This window comes from Tachypleus tridentatus, chromosome 9 (assembly GCF_004210375.1).
Source record: "Tachypleus tridentatus isolate NWPU-2018 chromosome 9, ASM421037v1, whole genome shotgun sequence".
In the NCBI taxonomy this organism is placed as follows: Eukaryota; Metazoa; Arthropoda; class Merostomata; order Xiphosura; family Limulidae; genus Tachypleus; species Tachypleus tridentatus.
Window position 1 is genome coordinate 115,800,956 of NC_134833.1, and position 25,867 is coordinate 115,826,822.

The window sequence follows — 25,867 nt, forward strand, 5'->3', positions numbered from 1 at the left end:
GATCACCTTACGACTTATCTGACACACATAAGAATAAAATAATTGTATTGTATCTACTTCACCATGAATTGCTGTATTACACTAGTCACATGCTTTATTGGAATCAATACCCTCGCCAATGTTTTCTCAGGAGCCAAGGCTGGGATCTCCATCAGGGGAGTGGTGAAGGTTGAAGCCCTAGTGCCAGTCTTGATAAATGCTGCTACAGTTGGTCTTGGCATTGTTGATGTACCCACAATAGTAGCTGCAACTTTGGAATTAATCTATACTAGTGTGGTATTGGTAAGGTTAGCTGAAGACGTATGTTGACAGAGCTAGCTTTTCACTTTATGAAATTAAGATATGGAAAGCTTCTGGTTGGATGCAGAATCTATTTTGTAATCCTATAGAGAAGTGCACACTTACCATAGCGGTTTTGCTTTCTACAAAGTATTCTTAAGTGGAAAACTTTATTAAGTTTTCATTCTAGTCTACTCTGCTGTTTTTGGACCTTTTGCTTTTCTTAGTCCACTCCTTCTTGTCAGCAGGGGATTGTTTCTGTCTCCAGAACCTGCATATATATATATATTAATCCATTAGCTCCAAAGACATAAAAGCAGGTCCAATCCAAGCGTGAAAAGCAGCATCAGAAACTCTGGAGTATTATTCAGATAAAAGAGAAAAGACTCTTGATCATTATGCACCTAGGACAATCACGTAAAGAATCAATGACTGAAAAGAAGTGATATTCCTCACTTTTCATCTGTTTGATGACATTATTCCAACTTAATTATTATAAAACTAGGATGACTGGTGTGAGTAGATGTAATGTACAGCACTTCAATTGTCTGTACAACTAACGATGGTAGCTGAGAGTTTGTGAAACTCAGATAAAGAATGTTGCAACCTTTGTTCAAATGCATGAGTAATGTCTAGCTTATCAACTATTTGTACAACCAAAGGTGATGGAGAGAAGTTATAGAAACACAGTTTAAAATGTTTTATGATCTTTCTGAGCTACCAAAGGATCACTAACCTGAATTGGCCAAGTAAACGGAGATCTAAGGGGCTTATTGCATGGTATTCAATGTATCCTTATCTGTATATCTGAAGAGAGTAATAGCTTTCCACGTGAAACGAGAGTTGTTTGTTTCTTTCAGTGTGAATTGTTGTCTAATGTAGTAATAGCATGATTGTTATTTTTGGTTTTTAGATAGCAATCTATTATTGTATTGCGACAATACAAATTTGGCTTAGTGATATCAAAAGTAAAGGTTATCAAAGTAATTAATACAGAAAATGGAAGCAGTCTGTTTTAAGATATTAGTGTATGTAACAATGTGTAATGATGATATGTGTATATGGTAATATGCATGTAAAAATAAGTATGTGTGTGGTCACACACGTGTATAAAGATTACATGAAGTCATTTAAGAATATTAAATGGCATATATGGACCAACTAAACAAAGAACACAACGTATGATATATGAATGAGAGCAAAAGATTTGACTTGGATATTAAGACCTTGTGATACTGGAATAAATGTGATTTATGGTCTGGAAGGTATCACTTGAATTTACAGCATACCTGTTATTTTCAATAATACTAGTGACAGAATGCTTCACTTCTGACGATTTTGGAAAGATAAAAATAATAAAAAATCTCACACTGTGTTTGAGACAGAAAACAGTTGTATTTGGTGATTTTGGTAAAAGTAATGTAAAATATTTCGATTGGATGAAATTGAAATATTCAAAAGTGGTTGAACTAATCAGCAGTAAGTAATGCAGATTGGAATATTTAGTAAGTACACGATTTTATAATATTTTATTAATATTATTGCAATCCAATGTGCTGTCGAAGATGTATGAAAACGTGGGCTGTAAGCGTACTTACTGCCAGGGAAAGAAAGTATTGCCAACATAATGAAACTCTAGAAGTCACACAGAGATAGCACTAAAATTGTACTTTGAATAAAATCACAAAGAGGAGGTGATGTTAAATATTAGAGCATTCCAATACACAAAGTAAGAAACTGCCACCTTCTAATCCAAATTATCTCATGTGTAAGAGTTACTATTGCAGTTTCAACCCTAGTTGATACTGACATTACTGCAGAGAATGTCTATGGATAAACTGAGTTGACTTTTGGAACAGAAATGACAAAAATGGTGCTGCACAGGTATCGCTCATGTAGAGACCGAATGAAGCCTAGGAATCAAGACATTCACAGGTGTTAATTATTCACTCTACAGACAAATAAGGTGTGAGAACACGTGAAGCTTACTGAAATGTTGTCAGACTGTTTTAACACTGTTACCCTTCAATCTAAGTGTTTGATATTCAAGGTTGATTTTCTTAAATTTTCTAGTTACCTTGTTTTTCACCTAGCCAGAGTAAATTTTAGTTTTCTCAGTGTGCATGTGCGTAAACCTCGAAGTTTCAAAGCTGTAGTGAGTCATGGAAAGAAACAATGTGGAAGAAAAAGGCTCTACAGTTCATTTTTCTTCCACATTTACCAAACTGAAGTGTATAGTTTGTTGCAATCAAGGACGTTTTAAAAGACAAGAGATTTGAAAACAGGGAGCTGCAGATTATGAGACAGTTTGATTCTTTTAATACAGTGAAACTGATGTATTTTTCCATTCAACCTGTGAAAAAAAAAAAGATTAAATGTATTTAATTTTGTTACTTTCTGAAGCAGCGTGTAAAGCAGTAAGATAGTGTATGTGTTTGCAACATAGAATATCATTAATAAAAGTTGCTCACTTCTTTTAGCCATAGCTACCTCTTCTTCTGGGTAATTCACAGGTGTTATCACATGTGCTTTTACCTGAGAAAAATTTCTATAAGGTTGAATTAACTATTTAGAAGTGGTAAGTGATCTCTTTTATTGGCAGGCAAGGTAATATCTTAAAGATGTAACCTACTTTATTTTTCGATAGGAATGATTAACAGTTACAAGGACAACACGTGTGCTAAAGTGAATATCATTATTGCTTCATTATGTTTTATTAATTAGGAAAATATATAATAATATTTTGATGGATAGATGTCTAGTAAGATATCATCCCTCGTGCATTCGTCCTGTTGTTTATTGTTTTGGTATATTTACTAAAGCTTGATGCAGGTTGTTACACATTGTGTCCAGTTCATTTTATTCTTCAAAATACAATTAAAATCACAGAATGTAAATTTACTCAACAATACATTTTTTGTTGAAAATTATTCTGTGGAGCATACTCGTCTACTCTTAGGAGAAATCATACATCTGAGAATACCATATTGCAGTATTCTTTTTCCACTAAGAATGATGTTGTATAGCAACTACCTAAAGATATTGTGAAAATTTTCATAAACAACATACTACACTGTGTATCACCTAATATATCAGAAACAATTGGGTTAGTCCAGTAAAATAAAACCTCAGTATGTATATGATAACAAGCAATGCATGGATAGAGATATAAAAGCTGACAGTAAACCAAACTAGTTTGTAAGATAGTTAACCTGAACCTTATGATTACAACCAACATGAACTAGCAGCATGTTTTATGATGAATACATGTACAGTTTGACTGTGACTTATCTTCTATATTCCTTTAATATAGGAACTTGAGATAAAATATTCATATGACTATAGTGAAGAAACTAAATTTTGAAGACAGTCTTTGTACAATGCTAAACGAGACCTTTAATTTTACTAAACTGCTATAAATTTCTAAATGAATCTTTGTATTATTTTTCTCAATACTTAAAAACATTAATAAATATTTTATTGTATAGATGTTTTTGAGAAAGTGAATACAAATTTCTGTTTTGCTTTTATAAATTCCTTCTCCTTGTTCCTCATGTAAACTTCCTTCAATTGGCAACCAGTGAGAAAATTAATTACTTTAACTGGTTATTTATTCCATATTAAAGTAACATGCTATTTTTCAAACCATTGTTATTCATGCAACAAAAACATAAGTATTGCTATATGAACTGCAAAAATTCTTACAATCAACTGGCTATTTTATTTGAATAAAAAGAATAATGTTAAAATTCAGGAAATGCTAGGTGATAAAACATATTCTTTCGAAAATATGCTACACAAGAAATGATGGTTTCATTTTATCACCCAATATTTAAGTAAAGTCTCTTGTCTTAGAAAAATTACTTATTATTTCTTCTTTTGTGTCAAGTCCAGCTTCTTACAAGTATAAATTGTGTACTACAAGGACAGCAGATTTACACAAGAAATAAGGGGAGTGTTCTATAGTTGATAATTAAAACTGAGTTCCTTTTAGGGGTAAATAATAAAAATGCGGGACAAAAATTAAAATAATAAAACAGTTTTTATTAATGATAGATAAAAGAAAGCACAATGAGTTCCCACAAATATAACAAAATAGTTGGTCCTATTAGAATAGTCTTTAGCTTCTTTTCCTACAAGATCGACTACTAGAAAAGCTAAAAACCATTATCCTTAAAAACACACTTTTTTTTCTGATTGCCTAGTAGAACTTGCTTCAACTGATTAAAAAATACACTCAAATTTCAAGATCAGTTCATTCTCTTTGGTTCGACTACAATAAAATAAAAGGTTGTTTACTGTGTGTATTTTCTTATTGCAAATCCACATCAGGCTAGCTGCTGTGTCTACCGAGAGGTATCAAACCTCTTATTTTAACTTAGTAAGTCCTTAGACTTACTGCTGTCCCAGCGAGGGACAGGGTGTTTAATGTATGTAATATTATTAATTTATTTATTTTGTGCTTGCTGTCCAGTGGTCTGCAAACTTACATCACTATAAACCAAGTTTCGATACCCGCAGTGGGCATAGCACACATAGACCACTGTGTAGCTTTGTGCTTAATTAAAAATCAACAACAACACATATTTTGTGTTTGCAATTCAATAATGTCGAGGATATCGGTTGTATTTGTAATTCATTGATTGTAGAGGTTATAGGCTGTGTTTGTAATCCATTTATGGAGATTTTTTGGAAAGCCTAGGTGAAAGATGTATAAATAACAGCAACCAGACGAGCGGAAACAGGGATTAAACGCAAAGTCATGCGAAAGAGAAGATCGGTCAGACAAAATTTAAACGTAAAGTTAACTGTTTTGGGAATTAAAGGCCTAACGGTTGGTATGTTAAGAGTTAGATTAAAAATTCTGAAAGAAATAAGAAGAATAAGTTGTCACGTCAAAATGTTCTCTGAAGTAACTGAACCTGCCTGAGTGGAAAAGACAGCTGATTATTGGGAGTGCGAATAAAGGAGACGATTGTTGGAAGTTCAGGGTACAACTGCAGTAACTCATAAACAACATAAGTGAACTAACTACACATGGGAACTGTAGCAATAAAAATAGTCCGGTCTGTCAACTGAATGATAAATCAATTGAATTGGCGTAAGCAGTTTTTTGACAACAAAAAGAGAACTGTGTGGTGTTTAAGATACTACTACGATTTCAGTAGTGTAAAGAATTTTTGTATATACATTTAACTTGTTTGTTTTTTGAATTTCGCGCAAAGATACACGAGGGATATCAGGGCTAGCCATCCCTAATTTAGTAATGTAAGACAAGAGGGAAGGCAGCTAGTCATCACCACCTACTACAAACTCTTGGGCTACTCTTTTACCAACGAATAGTGGGATTGACTATCACATTATAACGCCCCCATGGCTGAAAGGGCAAGCATGTTTGTGCGATGGGGATTCGAACCCGCGACCCTCAGATTACAAGTCGAACGCCTTAACCCACCTGGCCATCTCGGGCCGTCACCTTTAACTTGTTTCGAATAAGTATATTATTTTAAGGCCAAGTGGAGTGCGTGCTGTTCATTTATTACCGAATTTATCGCAAACGTCGCAGACACCTACTGTAAAATAATCCTTAGCCAGTGGCGTAGCTAGGGGGGGCAAGGGGGTATATTGTCCCCGGGCACCCCCATGTGGGGGGCGCCAAATTGATGTTACATAATCAGGAATGAATTTCAGAATGAAATGTTTTCCCCTCTTAACCAATTAATGCCCAGTGTCCAATATATGGGAGTTGCAACGCCATGTGTTGCCACATCTTGGTTGTGATTTGGTCACGTTATGCCATAACGCTGTCTAAACGTTGCGAAAACGTCAGATTGCAACGTCACTTCCTGACGAATAATGGACATTGCTATGTAACGTTGCCACAACATCGTAACTGGTCACATTTTTTCTATTAAGTTGTCTAAACGTTATGAAAACGTCAAAATGCAGTTAATTCATAGCGAATAATCAAAGTTGTTATGTAACATTGTGTAAACGTTGTGAAATGTAACATTATATGTTGTAAATCAGTGATCAGAACGCATATTACACGGATACTTCACTGAACAAAGCCGGTAAATTGTCTATTGATCCAGTTTTCGGAATACGACCATGGCCTCAGCGCCCTGTCCTTCTGGAGTAACCGAACGACCACAACAGATAATTGAAATGGAAGTTTAAATGACTTTACCAGACCCCCGCGAGTCTGGTAATGTTGGAAACGAAGCCGAGGAAATCTGACTGAAGTATCTAAGCGAAGTCAAGAAAATCTAACACTGGACTAGATTGCGAATAGTAGATACGAATCCGAACTTTTCGTGCCTTTTCAGCATTGATCTTAAAATTGAAACGGGTGATCGCGCAACCGAACCAACGGCTGATTTGGAATTTGATTTACCACTAGATCAGACGTAAAGGAACTGATGTCCACAACTAATGAGAATAGCTTCAAACAGAGATGCATTTTTATGGGAAGCTCTTATGATACAGACTTGGATGGCTTGGAGATGTTCAATGAAATAATGGACTGCCGAATGCTACTCAAGACAAGGGCTGATGTTAAGCTTTCGACACCAGAGGACCTGCTTCGCTTCATTGTGCACTATGGGGATGATGTATTTCTAAATCTGAGAGTTGGTCTGCAGATCTTACTGACTATTGCCAGTTGTGAAAGGTCTTTTAGTAAGTTAAAACTTATCCTGTCTTACCTGAGATCATCCATGGGACAGTGTGGAGCGAAAGGTTACCGACAGCATAAATTTCGAGGAACTAATCGATAAATTTGCAGCAGCAAAGGCAAGAAGAATTTATCTTTGAAGTTACATAATTATATCTAAAGCATTATATCAAACTATTTCTTTTACTTTATGTTAACTTTTCAGGTTACTATACCCAAACCAATGTTTTAAGTTTTCGCAATGTTATATTTGACTATTATTTTAGTATAAAATAATTCTGCATTAATTTTTTATATACATTCTTGTTTCTAATTCTGTTCTTCTCTGTTATTCAATTATATCTTTAAAGTACCACTGTTGCCTCAATTATTTCACTTTTTCTTCTTCTTCATACGCTAAAAATACACCACGAAATACAGGTTTTCATGTTCTAAAACTCATAAATTTCCGGGAAAGCATGACGGACCCTCTTATGGCTTACGTTTTGTAACGAAGGGGCGCGAAAACTTTGTCCCCGGGCGCTGAAAACCCTAGCTTCGCCTCTGTCCTTAGCCTAACACACCTATATAATTAATCTACTCTATATACTATTAAAAAGTCACCTTGTCATCTTTATCTACATCTACAGTTGTGATTTTTAGTAATATCATCGTTAGTCAGCAAACAGATATCATAAACTTAATCTTTAAAACCAGATCTTACCTGTACTATTGCAAAATCCTGTGGGCAGATGACATGCCAACTACTAGAGTGTAAAAAAAAAAGAGAAAAATGTGGCTGGAACATTACAAATGTTACTCATTCTACGCCACGCGTAACCATGATAGTACACAAATCTAATAACAGATTAAAAAAAAAAAATTCATGTTTCTGTAAAAAGTAGAAACTATGTGATATGCTTGCATATCAAACTTTTAATTTTTTCTATCTCTCTCCTGACAATAACTTTTAAGCACTGGAATCTAATCTAACATTAGCCAGTTCATAATTATCTTTGGTGGTCTGGTAAGAGGCTCCACATTAAACCTTTTCTGGAGAGATTCTTATGGCTTCTTCTAAGGTGATGCTTCAGCAGTCACGGTAGCATATGTCCTTCTATTCCTCTACTAACATTGCAAATAACATGGATGCTCAAACATTGAGAGTTGGAATTGTATGTTCATTGGGATGCACCTAGCACAGGAAAGCTTTACTCTGACTTCTGGATGTAGTGGCCTCTCTGTAGGTGTGAGCACATCTATCAGCATCATGAAGTTGTCATGTCACAACCCATGATTTGTCAAGTCACCTCAATAAATTATGTCAACAATAGGAAATGGTCCTGCTACTGGAGTCCCTGGCAAGTAACACCTCTTCATCATTAAGTTTGTTGATGACAAATGTTGATATGGCACCCCCTGCTTCCTTGATGACTTTACCATTGTAAAAAACCATCCTGGGCATCCTGAGCAGCAACAAGGCTCCCTAGCTTAAGTAGCAAAAATCAAAAGATGAATATAAAAGGTTGAGCTATCTATAACCACTTAGAAGTTCAGCCATTTGCATAAGTCAGTGATGGGACTGTAACATCCTCTCTAGTGCCCCAAGAAACTTGGCACAATGATTGCTTTATCAAACATACATTGCTTGAACGTATGTGATGCTGAGTCACTGTTGTTGAAACCAGTTAGCCATCAAATCACACAAGAATATCAGCATATTCATCCAACAAGTCACTATGCTGGTTTTGCTGTATTGAGTCTGGATTGCCTAAATAATCATTAAGTAATGCAGACAGATGTGTTGGCAACCTAGTATATGCTTTCAGCCATAGTGTGACAAAAACAACTCTAATGCTGCTGTTAACATCAGTTGCTTCCATCTTACTTATCATGATCATGACCATTCAAGCATCCAGTTAGATAAATGATCGTCCATAATTACAGAACAACACTGGGATGTCACTTCTTGTTTGGTCAATCACTACCAGAGTTAATGCTGCCTGCTTTATGGAGAGGAATCAGTTCATTTCAAGTGTAACTTCTGTCATCTTGTTACATGGTACTAGCACATTATACTGTGTACCAATTAAACTGGAATACCATTTGAGTAATGGAAGTACTATCATTTACTGCCCTATCTGCACTCTTGGGATCCACTGCTTCTGGGCTCAATTTGTCTGGAACTGGATGACTCTCTCCATTGGAACATCAGCTCACTCATTCCACCAGCAAAACTTATGGAGAGACTCCATTGCAGGATCATCCCAAGGATGACTCTTTCAGATATAATATCTGAGATAACTATCTTTATTTGGTAGACAACACTTTTCCTAATGAGCCAAAGATTTCTATTTCTTTTAACATATAATCAGTTGTCACTCTCCAGAAGAAAGTCAGTGTCTACTGGCCATAGTAGTGGTCTATCTTGGAAGGCTTGAAAAACTGCAAGATTCACTAAGGTTCTTACTGCTTCTGTCTATCAAGAACTCAATCTCTCACCATTACTGGCACATATCAAGCTCCACACAGTCCTGATAAAGCTCATTTGATCACTAAAACTAAACTCTTTGGTGCATGTTGTCTGTTGTTCAATATTAATTTTATGTATAATACATTGAAGAAGTGTCAGAATTTCCAATATTTAATGTTTCCAAAAACTAGATCCAAATATTTAATAATAACAATAAAAATACTCAAAACCATACAATAAAATTGTGGACACAACACTGTAAAGGGTATTGTTTTAATGATGTTCTTTCATTGTGCTGCTTCTTTAATTCATTAAGGGAAAAAAATTGAAATTCAGTTGATTTAACAACAACAAATTAGTTTATTTTTTCTTAGAATTTCTACAGGCTTGTGTGTATTATAACTTGTAGGCTTAAATTTACAAATGGTCTTCTCATAATTTGTTTTGGATTTCATGCAAGGTTGCTTGAGTGCTATCTACACTAATTAACCCTAATGTAACAATGACAGACTGGATAGAAGGCATTTAGTCAGAACCACCCACTGCCAACAACTGAACTTTTATCTATCAACAAATAATGGGACTGACTATCATATTATAATGCTCCTATAGGTGAAAGGATGGCCACATTTAGTGATAAGGATTTGAACCCATAACCTGCAGAATGCAAGTTAAGCCATTGCCACCAGACCATGTGTGTTTCAATGGAAATAACATACTAATTGTACTTGACTAACATTACTGACTGCATTTGCTGCTATCTGAAAAACAAATTACTCAGTCAATGCCCTTCAGATTAATTACAATCTTTCTTAGTTACCTGGCTATCTCACCTGTATTTATAACCTACTTTTGTCTCTTGATATGCCTTCAATTCACCAAATTCTTGATCTCGAATTGAGAATTTTCTGTGTCTTCTTCTACTTTCAAAAGCTTACTTGATCACAGTGTTATGCACTCTATAGTTAACAATCAAATTACAGTATTAAAAATCTAGTTTATGGTACTGTAACCTTCCTACACTACAATGACCCTTGAACAATCTTAATACAAAAATAAGTATTAAAAATCTAGTTTATGGTACTGTAACCTTCCTACACTACAATGACCCTTGAACAATCTTAATACAAAAATAAGGCTACACTAAATTCTTCTCCATTAACAAATTATTTTTGGTTGTCTTTTCTCCTGAAGCAAAGTGTATACAGCCAGGAGAGCCTCATGACCACTGTCTTCACTGGCTATTTTGTCACTGGGAGAGTTCTTGCTAGATAGATGGTTGAGCAAATCCACTAGTGTGTCTATCCTTGTTTTAATCTCTGAAAATTATCTGAATGGAAAATCCGAGCTCTTTTGCAAGCAAATTTCCTTTGGAATTGCCCAACTGGATATTTTCTCATCAAATATTTCAAAAGACAATCACAGTGGTTGACCTTTGATTTGAGTCACTCATCCTTCTGAATACTACATCATCGATTTTTTTCATAATAGCATATAGCAACTTCCAACAACCTGCCTAACCGTGGAATTCATTTTTTGTAGAGATTTTACAACTCTACCAGGTCACCTTGATGGAATCCAGTTTTATCAGTACTAACATCAGTGATATTTCATCTTATAACTAGCTAATACAAGTCTTTCTTGGATAAAGTACTGTATGACACCAATGATGTTCCTTCATTTTTGTGTAAAACTCTAGTTTCAGTAAATAAGGCTAATTCAAAGTTATATTTTTTTACCACCAAAATAATCCCACATCTGACAACATAGTGTAAATGTAATATTCTTTAATTCTCCTGTTATTTTAAATTAACAATAAATTAGTTTATTCTTTCATAGTGTTTCTGCAGGTTTTACAACTTATAACTTGTAGAAATAAATTTACAATTGATTTCAATCAATATATCAAACTAAATGCACTTGTCTAACATAAAAATAGACATTCTTGTACAATTTCATGGCTGATTGATCAAGTAATGAAATACATAACTAAAAATAAGACACTGACTCATTAGTTGCTATGTTAAAACAAAAACACGGACTTAATGCTTCTCTCATTCATTGTAAGCTTACCTAACAAATTAACTAACTTCCATATATTTATGATCTCTCAATACCTCTCAAATTCATTATATTCGTGATGTCAAACTTAGAAATTCTATGGCCTACTTCCACAAACTTACATGATGTTAACATCTTGCTCCTTCTAGCTTACAAAGAAATTAAAAACATAGCTTACAACAGTATTCTTTATTTGAGGGGTATGGGGCACATTTTGAAATCATCCCTTGCAGTTTATGCTTTTTTGGGGTGTTAGCATGAAATACTAGAAAAATCTTTCATGAATCCCTATACCAGCATTCCTGAGTTTATATACATTAGAATTAAAAGATTTTAGAGGAAAAAATGCTATGGTTCAAACCTGGTCTTTATAACCTTCTCCATTGTTTTGCCAGGCTCTTGTATAGGATATTTTCACCTGGATTAAGTGAATTGTTTTGTTGATTAAAGACAATGTGAGGAAGACCTTTTGGCATTGCCTTAGTACAGTGTATTATAGAAGAAACAGACTTAAGGGTCTCTGCAGTATTTTAGCCATCTATCTTCAGGATCTTGAAAATTGATGAGCCACTTTGACTGCTTCATGGAGAATTTCAAAGGTACACAAGCATGAACTGAAACAGTGTTTATACAAAACTTATAATTTCAATGTTACTCATATGGGCTTTATATCAGCAATGCACATACATGATCATCCTGGACAGCTCATGGATTTATAACTCAGAAATCATGTTGCACAAGAGTTTATGCAATAACAGTTAATCTTCCCTTGGGTAGAACACCACTATTTGGAGTCCATATGAGAATCCAATATTTAGGTTCACCTTGAAAGAGCAGTCTTCCATCACTGGAAGTGATACTTAGCTAACTTTGAGTAATAATTGTCTAGTATTAATCATCATGTGATACTGGTTTTCTTCTATAGCTCCCAGAATTCACCTTAAATAACACAGCAGTGCACCCCAAAATGTGTACTTCCAGAAACACAAATACTTTGAAAAACTACATTTTTCACATAAATTAATTTCTTAATATGATTATTTGAAGAATCCAGAAAGAATATTAGACACTTACAAAAATGTATGTTGCTCTGGGATTTTCACACAAAGCTACTTGAGGGATATTTGTCACATAATTGTAAAGAGAGAAAAAAAGAACTGACCATCATGTCATAAAACACTCATGGCTGAAAAAATGTATATGCTCAGCAATGGGTGTAGGTAATATGACCTACAGATCACAAGTAAAGCTTATGGTTCATTTAGAACATTAATTTCAAACATAAGCAAAATGATAATTTTTTTTTTCTGTAAAACTTCTGGAGGACTTCATTAGTCTTGAGATTACTAACAGATTTGTTAAGAATTTTTACAAAAAAAAAAAAGACATCAGTTAATCATCCTTCACTACAAATGTTAACATCATTGTCTGTTATTTAAAATTAATGTGGTTTTTCTGAGAATGTGAAGTCTGATTTTTTCTTCTAAAGACATTAAACTCCCCTTATGACAGTTGGACCAGAATGTGCTTCTCTACTAGTAAATATCTTGTAAAGTTATCATGAGATTTCTGGCTTAAAGGCACTGTGAACCATAATATTCCTTCATTACAATTACATTGATGTATTTTTTTTTAATCAAAAAAGAAAGTATTCAATATTTCATTTACCTGCACAAAAATGTGAGAATATGATGTTATTAAATTGAATATTATAAAAAGTGTGTAATGTCCCATATAGTTTGTGAATAACAATAAAACAGATTATCCAAGTTGAAAGAGCTAATATACACTAATATTTTTTTTAGCATGAGAATCTTTATTATTTTTGAAAATCTTTTCTCCTTACTGAATTTTCTAAAACTTGAGAAATGAAACTCCACCTTTTATACAAAAAATATTTCAGTCTTCTCAAGACAGTACAGCAATGTTTTAAGCACACTGAGATAGTTTAAAAGGACATGAAAAAAACTGGGTAAAATACTGTTCATATGAAGCATAATGTCTTGAAACACTCAGATGTGTCGTGTGTTCTTCTATGGTTGCTGACTACAGTTAAATATCAAGTGCTGAAGAATGTGAAGAAGAAATGATAAAGTTCAGAAGTTCATCAGTTTTGTGTCTGTGGCTTTAAGTTGGCCAGTACTTTATTTTCCTGTAACTTAATGTTGAGTTGACCAATCAAAGCTAATATACATACAGAAAGCACGTTAATCAATGTATCACTACACTATCTTCTGTTTATTACATATCAACTCAAGATCTGTAATGTTTCAACAGAAATTAGTTTTAAGGTTATAAGGGCCCACATGACATAAAATCCTGAGGAATATCTAAAGCTCTTGCTATTATCAGATTAAATGCAACAATAAATAACCTTTCAGCAAACCAGGATTAATGCTTTGATAAAGGTGATTGCCAGAGTCGTATATACATGCTGCTTTACAATTATTACACTCATACTGCCTAGTTTGTTTGATCATGTTGTTTGGTGTAGTGGAAAAACAAGGCACAAAAGGTTTATTAATGAAATACAAGACCTTAAAAGCTCTCTCAGAAAGGGAGGGTCACAAATCAGGTTCATTATTCCCCAGCTTGAAATTTAAACAAATGATTTTACTTTTTTTTTTTTCAAGTATCATGGTGCAGGAAAACAACTCAAGTTAAAAAAAATGAGCATCTTTGTTTAAAATTAAGCCTTGTAATTCTTAATCTTTTGAACTCATTGTAAAGTTTTTCTGCATATTTTGAAACATACCTTAAAACATTATGCATACATAAAATGCTCATTCTGGTTGAAATTTCTTTATTACAGTCCTTCCCTTGCATACCTGGAGGTACTGAAAAATAAAATTACAAACCACCACAAACTTCAGTACTTATAACAAAGTAAAAATAAAGCCACACAGCTACCTTAAAAACAATGTGATAAATAAAATATCTAGATTGTATTTTCTTTTAATCATTACATTTGACTTCCTTATTTCTTTAAATTTTACAGAAATGTGTAATTTTTTTATAGCATACTACCAATTTACAATATACTAGTATGTTTCAACACACTTCTTGGGAAAAACTACTGTAGTTGCTTTGTGCCATGAAACACCAAACCAACCAGGCTATCTGTACCAAACATCTGGTAAAAAGTTAAAATGAAAGCAAAATTATTAAAATTTGAAAACAGGAATCAAGGTAAAACAAAACAATGTTTAATTTTGAATTAAACATAAATTTAACATATATAGTGTTAAATCCAATATTTATATTTAGTTTATGGCAGTAAGTGAGAAACTGCAATAATACAAGTTGTAAAGGGCTTTCTGCAGCATAATTTAATTATCATAACTTGCCAGGATGACTAATGGGTAAGTTTGAACATCAGTGTTTGTCACCTGAAGATGGCCTTTACAGTCCTGGTTTCAAGTTATTTGATGTTACGTCCTTTTTCTAATTTCAAATTGAACTAGTACTTAAATTCTTAAAAGGGAATCGTATTTAAAAAAACATGTCAAATTTCTAAATTAAAAGTTTAAACAGCATCAAAAAGATTAATGGCCTTTAAAAAACTAAAAATATTTGTAACGCAGACAATGTCACCATCAACAATGACACTGTCTGACGTTATTGATATACCTTGGGACAAAACATGTTTAAAATGGTGCCATCGTTGAGAGTCGTGATGATGGCAAGACAGTAAAATGTGGCTTGTTGTGACCTGCGTGTTACACAGACAACACATTGATGCATCAGTCCCATATAAAAGAAAAAGATGAGTTAAAAAAACTGTAATGAATGCATAGTCTAGTTAGAACAACTTCCTCTTTCTGATCCTTAAGGAAACAAGATGGCCAAAGTCCAATACAGAGCTTTATCTGGAAAAGCTTGTTTTCACGTTGCTCACTCCAAGTCAACTGCTAGCTGGCACAGAGCTGAGCCTTGAATACAGGACCATAGTCCATGTATGGAACAAGCACGGTGGTGATAGTGCCAGAGCAGATAGATTTAGCTGCAGTGGTGGCGAGCCTGTTCTCACGAATACCAACGTGGCCTGGTATCCAGAAAATTTGGATAAAAGTAGATTTTAAAAAGAAATGGGCCAGTCGGTTTTAGACATTGGCAAGAGCAGGGTTAAAATTAGCATGAAGCAATTCCAGGGCAAGTAGAGAACTAAGGGAGCAGTATAAATAGTGCAATTTGAGCACTGCTGAGCTTCTATATGATCCAGGACAAGAGAAATGGCATACAGTTCAACAGTAAACACAGAAACTGTAGAGGGTTTTGTTCTCAACCACAGAACCACAACAAACCATGGCAGAGCCCAGAGAGTCACCTGATTTTGAACCATCTGTACAAGTAGGGATGGAAGGATGGTTCAAAAGATGTTCAGCAAATAACAGACAGTACTTCCAATCAGGATTATTTGCTTTTCTCAGATGACTTAGAGATAGGTCACATTTGGAGATTGTAATAAGTCAAGGTAGGATGGGTTGATCAGTGGATACTGCAATGTTATCCAAGGACAGACCACGTTCATCCAACTATGCCTGGATATGAAGGCCAAAAGGAACAATGGCAGATCGTCTGTTCTGAAGAAGCATGGCCCACCGAGGAAAAAAAAATACAACCCTAGGTGGGATGCTGAGGTAAGGATGGAAGTTTTAAAGCATACAGTAAAAACAGTTGAAAACGGAGGAGGTGTAGAGGAGGTTCGTGAGACTGTGTATAAGCTATAGATTGGCGAAGTGCAGAAAGTTCCAGTGCAGAACCGATGTCCCTGATGATAAATGGGGTCGAGAGCCATAGACCTGTTACCCATAGTCTAGTTTGGTTGAATAAGAGCACAATATATCTTTAGCATAGAACATCAATTTACTCTCCAAGTGGTGGAAGAGAGAACACATACGATGTTCAGTGCTCTTGTACATTTGACTAAAAGCTGCTTGATGTGTAGTGTAAAGGTCAGGTCATGGTCAAAGATAAGACCCAAGAACTTTGTCTCAGGGACTCTTGCAAAATGCCACACCTTCATGTAGTATCATGAGCCTTCTCAAGGTCAAAGAACACTGATACAAGATGTTGTCATTTGTGAAAGGTTTCTCATATTGACGTTTCAAGTCGAATCAGGTGGTCTATAGTGAAGCGCTGTTGTTGGAACCAATGCTGGGTGGGCAAGAGGAGGTTGTTTGATTCAAGGAACCAAACAAGACAAGCATTAACCATCCTCTCCGAGGTCTTACAGAAACAGCCCATTAAAGCAATTGGAGAGTAGTTTGAAGAAATCTCAGATACTTACCAAGCTTAGAGAAAGGTAGGACAATAGCCTGGCACCAGGCATCAAGAAAATATTATCCTACCAAATCCAGTTAAAACCAATCAGAAGAATAGCAAGAGAAGCATGATGCAGCTTCTCGTAGTGTACATCATCAGGTCTGACCAACATACTGCTAGACCAATGAAGGGCCAGTTTGAGTTCCACCAGTAAAGGAGCAATTATAGTCATAGAGACAATCAGCTCTAAAGTAAGAGGTGATCGTTCTGACTGAATCTTGATGGCTAAGAAAGTGAAGGATGTAGCAGAAGTGCTAGATACTGGCAAAAACTTTCACCTGGAGTATTGGTGATGCTCCGAGTATCAGCTATTTCCTGGTCCTCAACGAGAAAGAATGAGAGGGGGACAGAATTATATTGCCCACTAACATTTCAAATCTTTTTCCATATGACTTTGGAACTGGTTGTAGAAGTTATGCTGGTTGTGAGCTTAATGCAAGATTCCTTCTGGCTTTGTCGTTTTACCTGCCGAGCATGTACGCGGGCCTGCTTGAAAGTGGTGTGGTTCGAAAGTGAGGAATATCTATGAAAAGTATCCCAGGCCTGTTTTTGAGCCTTCTTTGCCATGTGGCAGGCAGGATTCCACCACAGACAAGGATATTGTGGAAAATGTGTCGAGGTTTTAGGAATACATTGAGCAGCTTACTGTGTAACACAGTCAGTCACTGCTGCCACACGGTCTTCTATTGATGACTTACAGACAATGGCAGGATCAAGTTCTGTGAGAGTAGTGAAAGAAGGCCAGTTGGTTTGATCCAGCTTCTACCGGGGCACATGGATTTGGTGGCACTGACCATGCCCAGTCTCTCTCAAAATTATAGTAAAATGATCGCTGCCTCATGGGTTATTGTCAACCCTACATGAAAAGTAGGAGAATAATGAAGGGAAACAAACTTAGAGAGCAATAGCAGTAAACAACTGACTAGGTGCATGAAAATAAGTGTGAGAACCACTACTGAAAAGAGAAAGGTTGTGATCAGAGAGCATATGCTCTACAGAGCAACATCTCCTATCAATATCAGCACTTCTCCAGAGGGGATGATGTCCATTAAAGTCCCCCAAAATTAAAAAGGGAGATGGCAACTGTTCAACAAGAGCATCAAGGTGTGATTGATCATAGGTCTCTTCAGGACACAGGTAGAGAGAACAAATAGTGATGGTACGACCAAAGGAAACAAGGATGGCTACAGCCTCGAAGGGTGAGTTGAATGGCAAAGACAGGGTGGGCACAAGCTGATCAACCAACAGTGCCACCCTTCCATGCACTCGTCTATCACATAGCCTGTCATTTCTGTACAAAGAAAACTGCTGAGAGGTGACAGTATTGGCTGGTTTCAGAAATGCTTCCTGTAAGGAAAGACATACAGGATGGTAGGAAGCAATCAGTATTTTGATGTCATCCAGATTAGAATGTAAACCTCAACAGTTCCATTGTATCAAGATGGCCATTTTTATTTATGTGAAGGTGAACTGGGTGGAGAGCCCTTCTGATTTCCACTATGTCCTTTTTTCTTTATTCAAGGGAGGTCTGTCAACCTCCATGGATCTTGCCCTGGGTCGATTGTGCAGGTCTTTGTCATTGGAAGAGGATTCCAGCAACTGAGGACATGAATGAATAACTGTTTTGCATCTTGGAGTGGGAGAAGATGAACCTGAGGAAATGCCCATACTAAAAACCAAAGGAAGTGGATCTTGGTGTTTGCTGGAATGAATGTTAGGAACAGAGATGGGTGTTAATTTTGCTTCATCAACATTTTGAGCTATGGAGGTCAAAAGACTTTTCATATGGTTTGACAATGATTCATTTGGAGGCACAGAGAGATCTGTTTGTACTCCCACTGTAAGAATGGTACAAAGTGCAGCAGCATATACGTCCAAGATGCCTCAGGATAAATAATGTTTTGAATCACCTCAAATGCTGTACCTCTTATTCTTCCAACCATTTGGAGCAAGAATGAAACTCTGATGGCTGTGACCCATTTTAATTAATGCAATAATGGTCCGTTTCACAATCACAGGCATCTTTGTCCTTGCCACAACGAGCACACGTCAGGGAACCATGACATGACGTCTGAGTGACCAAACCTCTGACACTGGAAACATCTGAAAGGGTTTGGAATGCATGGCCATATCTTACAATTAAGATAGCTTGCCTTGATGGTGGCAGGTGGATACTGTGATGTAAATGTTAAAATGAGAACATTGGTCAGCATCATAATTTCATTTTAAGTGGAGATACACCTCACTGCAGAAATTCTGACTCGTGGATGTTCTTTAAATCCCTCTCAACAATAATTCCTTGTGACAAATTCAAAGTAGCATGAGGAGTAACCTCAATGGGTGTTTCCCTAATTGCCTTTCAATGTAAGAGGAGTTCACTGTGTTGAGGTATGGATGTTTCCATCAATATGTCACCAGATCAAAGCTTCTTTACTGACTTTGGAGAGTCAGCAAGTCCCTATAGTTCATTTTAAAAAAAAAGGGAAGACATTTGCCTTAAGTTTTTATCTGGGGGATTGATAATAAAAAAAAGAATGTTTTGGCACCAACTGACCCAAACTGTTGAGAACATTCAACACTGATACTTAGTTGACTCCACTCTAAGTGGACCAGCCAATGATCCCTAGAGGGGCCACCTGTCTACCAGAATTCAACGCAAAAGTGGTGTGTTAGGGTTGGACTCCTCAACTACCAGGATCCACTCTGCCTCTTCACGGGTCACCACGCATGGCAAACATGTAGCATACTTAACATCCTCTGGGATGTTTAGATCCCACAGGAGTTAAACTGAAAGAACATAACCCTCCTTGGGAGGTCCCCTAACCACGTACAAGAATTGATTCTGAGGGGCACTAACCCTTTGATTATTACAAAATACTTTACTTGACAAATAACATATTGCTAATGGTGCCAAGTTAACAGTTCACTAAATGTTGTTTTGTTGTACATTTATTCTGTCCTTTTGTAGTTATTTTTAGATTTTTGTAAAATTTTATAGTGTGTGAGAAACCTATAGCATCTACCATGTTGTTACCCTTTTTTTTTCCCATTATTGTATATTCCAATAAATATAAAATCAAACACTCTCACCAAATTGTTTCCAAACATTACTGAGAAGTTATCAGTTCCATCATTTATTTGAATATTAAATTCAACATAGAGTTTAGCTTTAATTATGAATGTTACTACAATTTTTTAAATACAAAAAGATTGTTATTTAAAAATTCATGTAAACTCTTAATCCCAGTGATACATAAACCTTTTTTTTGTTTTTATTAGTTTATATTTTTCACTTTGTAATGGAATGACTGACAAAATCAATAATGAAAGAATATATAAAAATGTTAAGCATGCAACAGGCCCAGAAACTTATCACTAACATTAATTTTTAAGCAGTGTCAGTAGTCCAGTCTATTAAAGGTAACTAAAAATGAATTCTGAAAAAAGGAAGTTTTGATTTACTGTTATGCTCTACATATGTAAATCATAAAACATTAATTATGACAATCGATACTAACATATTTGAAACTTTCCTATACATGAATTGTACACATTTCAGCTGACAAAACAATTTCACTCAGCATTTAAACACTAGGCTCCAATAATTTCTGTTGAAAAGTAAATATAACAGTTAAAGCACAAATTGGCAAATCTCAAAGATATAAACAGGTGCACTATTTTTATTAAATTCCCTATTTATTCTCTTATATAGAACTTACAGGTTTAATAAATGTATTAGGTAATTTTAATTATTTACAAATCAGTACAAAGATATCAAACAGTTATTAATTCTTAATCAAAACAGGTTAACTTAGTTTAGCAGTAAGTACAAAACTTGGTCTTATAGAAAGTTAATAGTAATTACTAGACTGACATTTATGGGTGTTTTTCTTATATTCCTATCAGTATAGAGAATTAGTTGGCTTCACATCTCAGTGAACAGTTACTGACAAGATAAAAAAAACTACTAAATTTCATATTAATATTTAAGTATGCATTAATTTCACAATTTATGGATCTCATTTTAGCCATAATGGTAATAAGTGGTATTTAGTACAAGTTCTTCTTAGATACTGTAGTTATCATGTATTTTATGTAAACATACTGGAAATTTATAATTTTTTCTATGAAAAAAGACTAGTAAAAGCCAACTGTATTTCTGCAATCATATCTGTAGTAGTCATACTTCTTGAATATTTTTGAAAAGCTAGGTAACTGCACCTTCGAGTTAACATGCAAGCACCTGCAGCAGCTATAATATTAGGCTTCCAGTTGGGAAAATTGAATAATTCACTTTGATTATGAATATGAGCCATGTGAGCCCAGTGCATCATGGTTCCCAAAGAACCAGATAGAAGATCTCCTTGTCCCCCACAGCGTCTTGGACTACCCTTTTCTTTACACACAGTTAATGTTTCTCCATCTGATATTATGTCATTTGTTTCTTTACAAATAACTGTGACATTTCCCAATTTCTGAGACAAAACTTGAACTTTCTTATTTAAATCCTCTAAACCACCCAAATTTTCACCTGTGACTGCCTTATATAGTCTAGAAAATTCTACAATATTTGGAGTCAAAACAGCTTTTTTATAGCCTTGTACGAGTTCAGGATGTGAATTTATATAAAACAAAGAATCAGCATCAAACACAATTGGTATTTGTAATTCTTTAGCTTTTTCAACAACTTGATGCATTTTGCTAAATGTGTTTTCTTCTCTTCCAAGTCCTGGCCCAATAACAAGGGCATGAAGTTTTAAAATGAGAGATCCAAATCCTGTATCATCGTCACAGCTATCTAACACTGGATGTACAATCAATTCTGGACTATACGACTTTATTACAGATGCTGCATTACTCGTGCAAAAAATATGACACAAATCAGCTCCAGTTTTTAAAGCCGAAATACCTGCAAAATAAGGAGCTCCAGTATATTCTCGCGATCCTCCTACAATTCCAATTCTACCTGCTTGTCCTTTATATGCGGCAGATGTCAAAGGTGGAATAATTAAGCGAATTAATTGTTGCTCTAATGTCAAGCACATATCTTCTAATTTAGAACACGAGTCAATACTAACACTGTTACTCACCCTCAATCCTTCGATTACCGTAATAATGACGATTACACAGCTACCTCATGTGACAAAAACATATTACTGTCAATTTAACCATTTTGATGATTAAATGTCACAGCTACCTCATGTGACAAAAACATATTACCACAAAAATGAATTAAAATAATATTTTAATAAATATGTGCGAGGAATAAAAATATTTGTTTGGTTTTGAATTTCGCGCGAAGCTACTCAAGGGCTATCTGCGCTAGCCGTTCCTAATTTAGCAGTGTAAGACTAGGGGGAAGGCAGCTAGTCATTACCACACACCGCCAACTCTTGGGGCTACTCTTTTACCAACGAATAGTAGAACTGACCGTCACCACGGTTGTTTGGGGCGAGCGGGATTCGAGGGTCGCGGATTCGATTATTCGATTATTAATTTTTTTTTAATTTCTATTTTTCAATACATAAATAAAGGTGTTTAGTGTATAAATATAGTACAATTAGTAAATAGCTGTCAAGTATTATTTTATTTTAGCTTTAGATAAAGAAAATTATGTTACAAGTGAATAATATTCTTTAATTTTAAAATAATTAATGATTCTAAAATTGCGTGCTTTTAATTAGTTTAATGCAACAGAATTGAATGAGATATATTACAAGTTCTAATAATTTGTCCCTGTAGTTATTTTACCAAAAATCATAGGTAAAATAAGGACAAACCGAGATTCTTGGATGTGATGAAAATATTAAAATTCGTGTTTTCACTATTTTACTGTAATTGGTGCTCAGAAAAAAAACAAACTTACTTGTTGATCTCAAATAAGACATATCGTACATGAAAATTAATGTAAAATTCAATGAACATTGGGTGATATACACCACAGAGTTCTAATCTCTGATTTAGATTTTTGGAGTATATTTCTTGAAACATCAAAAGATATCTCATGTAAAAAAAGTGCTCTTTACCACGGAAGGTAAAGGGTCATAATGTCCCTTTAATTAATGAGTTGATCAGCTGATCATGCTAACTGTCTATAATCAAGAAGTAATCACTTGAGGTGGTGCATATTTGATAATTTGTTTTACTACTTGTGACTCAGAAAACTCAGAAAAAGGTCGTTTTTCGCCATTAGTCTTCCAACTACATGACTATTCTAACTGTAGAACATTGATCAGCCACACTTACATTGAAGAAAGTTGACATTGTCGTCTTTTTTGTCAATTGAAACTGAGTAATTTATATTACCAGCAATTCCTCATGAAACTATTCATATGATTCAATATTAACATCCAAATAAATAGCTTCAGCTCTTTTTCCCTTTTCATTTTAGATTGTTAGGATTAGAACCAGAATTCTATTCCTCCCTTGACTAATTGGTCTTCTCTTCAGACAGTGCACTTAAGACTTATCGATAGACAGAACTCACTGACATACTCCATGTGCTTTTGTGTGCCCCATGTCAATATATCACATATCAGAGGACCAGATATGTAACAGCCCAACCAAATCTAATTTGCTTTCATGATACTGGCATATACCACAACTACACTCAGCCCACATAGTAAGATGCTTATACTTTCACCATCTTGCCATAGCATCTCTTCTATCTTTGCGATGCTTTCCAATAGTGTTGTTGGGTAAACTCAAGTGCAACAGCCATTATAGACCTCAGCCACCCTGCATATTCTTTGGGATACTGAGGAACTTCGTAGTGAGGACCATACATAATGTTCACAAGAAGTGACACTTCCCATTTAACCCAAAGCTGGTTCAGCAAGTAGCTTATGGATTTATGCTCATTGCCATGTATGTCATCATTATACACTGCTGGCCAAAATCTTAAAGCCAATGAATATAAATAAAAAAATATGCATTTTGCGTTGTTAGATTCAACCACTTATTTGAGTAGAGCTTCGAAAGATTAAAATAAGAAAAGAGAAAATAAAAAAAAACATTTTTAGCATTTAATAGGGAAAATGTGAACACTATGAAATTAGCCTAAATACTAGCTGGTCAAAAGTTTAAGACCATACCAAAAAGAAGTCCTAAACAGAGTAGGAAATGCCCAACAAGAGATCTCAGTAGTGAGTTGCACTGCCGTCATTGCAAATAACTGCAAACATTCGCTTTGGCATGGTCGATATAAGCGTTTGAAAAAGGCTGTCTGGAATGTTATTCCCAGTGGTGAAGACGGCTTCACGGAGATCACGCACTGTTTGGAATTGCCGTCCATTCCTATAGAATTCCCTCGCAATCCACCCCAAACATTTTCAATGGGGTTCAGTTCGGGCGAACACGCTGGATGGTTCAAAAGAATCACATTATTCGCCATGAAAAAGTCCTTTGTCCTGTGAGCATTAGGGATTGCAGCATTGTCCTGCTGAAAGATCCAGCCATTTCCACACAAGCGAGGGCCTTCAGTCAATAAGAATGCTTTCTCCAACATGCCAATGTTGTCAGCTGCTATTTGACGCCCCTGTATAATCTGAAGCTCCATTGTTCCATGGGAGGAGAAAGCACTCCAGATCATGATGGAACCTCCTCCACTCTGTGGTGTAGAAAATGTCTCCGGTGGGATATCCTTATCGTGCCAGTAACGTTGGAAGCCATCTGGACCATCCAGGTTAATTTTTTTCTCATCACAGAACACAATTTTCTTCCACTTTTCTACGTCTCATGTTTGGTGCTTTTCAGCAAAGTTGAACAGAGCTGTTTCGTGGTGTGGAAGGAGGCGTGGCCTTTGAAGACATTTACGGTATTAAAGCCTTTCTCTCGTAAATGCCATATTATTGCTCTTGAGCTGCATTCTGCGTCCGTAAGGGCCTTAATCTGGTTTGACGATCGGCTGGTGTCTTTCCAGATAACCCGTCGAATTCTCCTGTTGAACGCCAGCGAAATTTTATTGGGCCGACTATTTGAAATTCTCGTGCCGTATCCCTCAGGGTCTTTTAAGGAATTTGCAACACCAGTTTTACTACGCCCAATCTCACCAGCGATGGCACGTTGAGAGAGACCTTGCTTTTGCAGCTCGACAATTCTGCCACGTTCAAACTCTGTTCACTTTTTAGCCTTTACCATTTTTTTTACCCGATGTAACACAGGAGATGTCAGTGTAAGATGTTGACAGCGCTAATGCTTGAACACAAATCACTAAACTTCGTTACGTGTTTACCGATTAACGCTTCGTTTCAGTATGATCTTAAACTTTTGACCAGCAAGTATTTAGGCTAATTTCATACTGTTCACATTTTCTTTATTAAATGCTAAAAACGTTTTTAATTTTTATTTTCTCTTTTCTTATTTTCATTTTTCGAAGCTCTACTCAAATAAGTGGTTGAGTCTAACAACGCATAATGCGTATTTTTTATTTATGTTCATTGGTCTTTAGATTTTGGCAAGCAGTGTATATGGCAGGTGTTTGTCCCAGTTAGTTTCCTTGGGCTTAACCATCTTTATAAGCATCTGCTTGTTAGCCTGCATTATCTGTTCTACCAGGCTATCACATTAGGGTGATAATGTAAGGTATTAGTCTTCAACACACCTATCATCTTGCATAACCAGATGAGCAATTGGCTGTTTAAGTTATCCATCTGGTCCGTGTGGATTTCCTTGGGTGTTCTGAACCATATTATTTAGTTCTAAGCTAATGATCAGTCTGCATTAGCAAATCAACATATGAACATCCTTTGTCCCACTTCATTGAATAGCCAATGACTATGAGAATGCAGTGGTGACCCCTTGTGATCTTTGGGTGTGGACCAGCAATATCCAGAGCTAAGCTAAATAGAAGAAAAAATATGTTAGAGTTTACTCTTTCTTGTCCTTTCTTTTTTCTAAGCATGCAATGTACAGTGTTCACACCTGCACCAGACATCTTGATTCACTCATGATCAGAATAACTGCCATCAGATGTTAGCATAAATATGATTAAAATACTGGTGTCCTCTAGTCCTTCTATTGCGCAAAATAGTCTTTCTATTTTTCAAAGTATCTCTTTTGCCATGCATCTTTTG

General features: G+C 35.5%; 1 protein-coding gene and 1 long non-coding RNA gene across 2 annotated transcripts; both read right to left on the reverse strand.

Annotated features, from left to right (window-relative positions):
- Positions 1 to 12,134: 12,134 nt before the first annotated feature.
- Positions 12,135 to 22,185, reverse strand: LOC143226130 (uncharacterized). The gene is made up of 3 exons (XR_013014357.1): positions 21,884 to 22,185; positions 14,224 to 14,305; positions 12,135 to 13,652 (listed from the first exon to the last, which is right to left on the reverse strand). It is a non-coding gene; the product is annotated as an uncharacterized LOC143226130 (long non-coding RNA).
- Positions 19,888 to 21,887, reverse strand: LOC143226129 (ATP-dependent (S)-NAD(P)H-hydrate dehydratase-like). The gene has a single exon (XM_076456684.1). The coding sequence runs from the start codon at positions 21,836 to 21,838 to the stop codon at positions 20,918 to 20,920; it is 921 nt and encodes a 306-aa protein (XP_076312799.1). The 5' UTR covers positions 21,839 to 21,887; the 3' UTR covers positions 19,888 to 20,917.
- Positions 22,186 to 25,867: the final 3,682 nt, after the last annotated feature.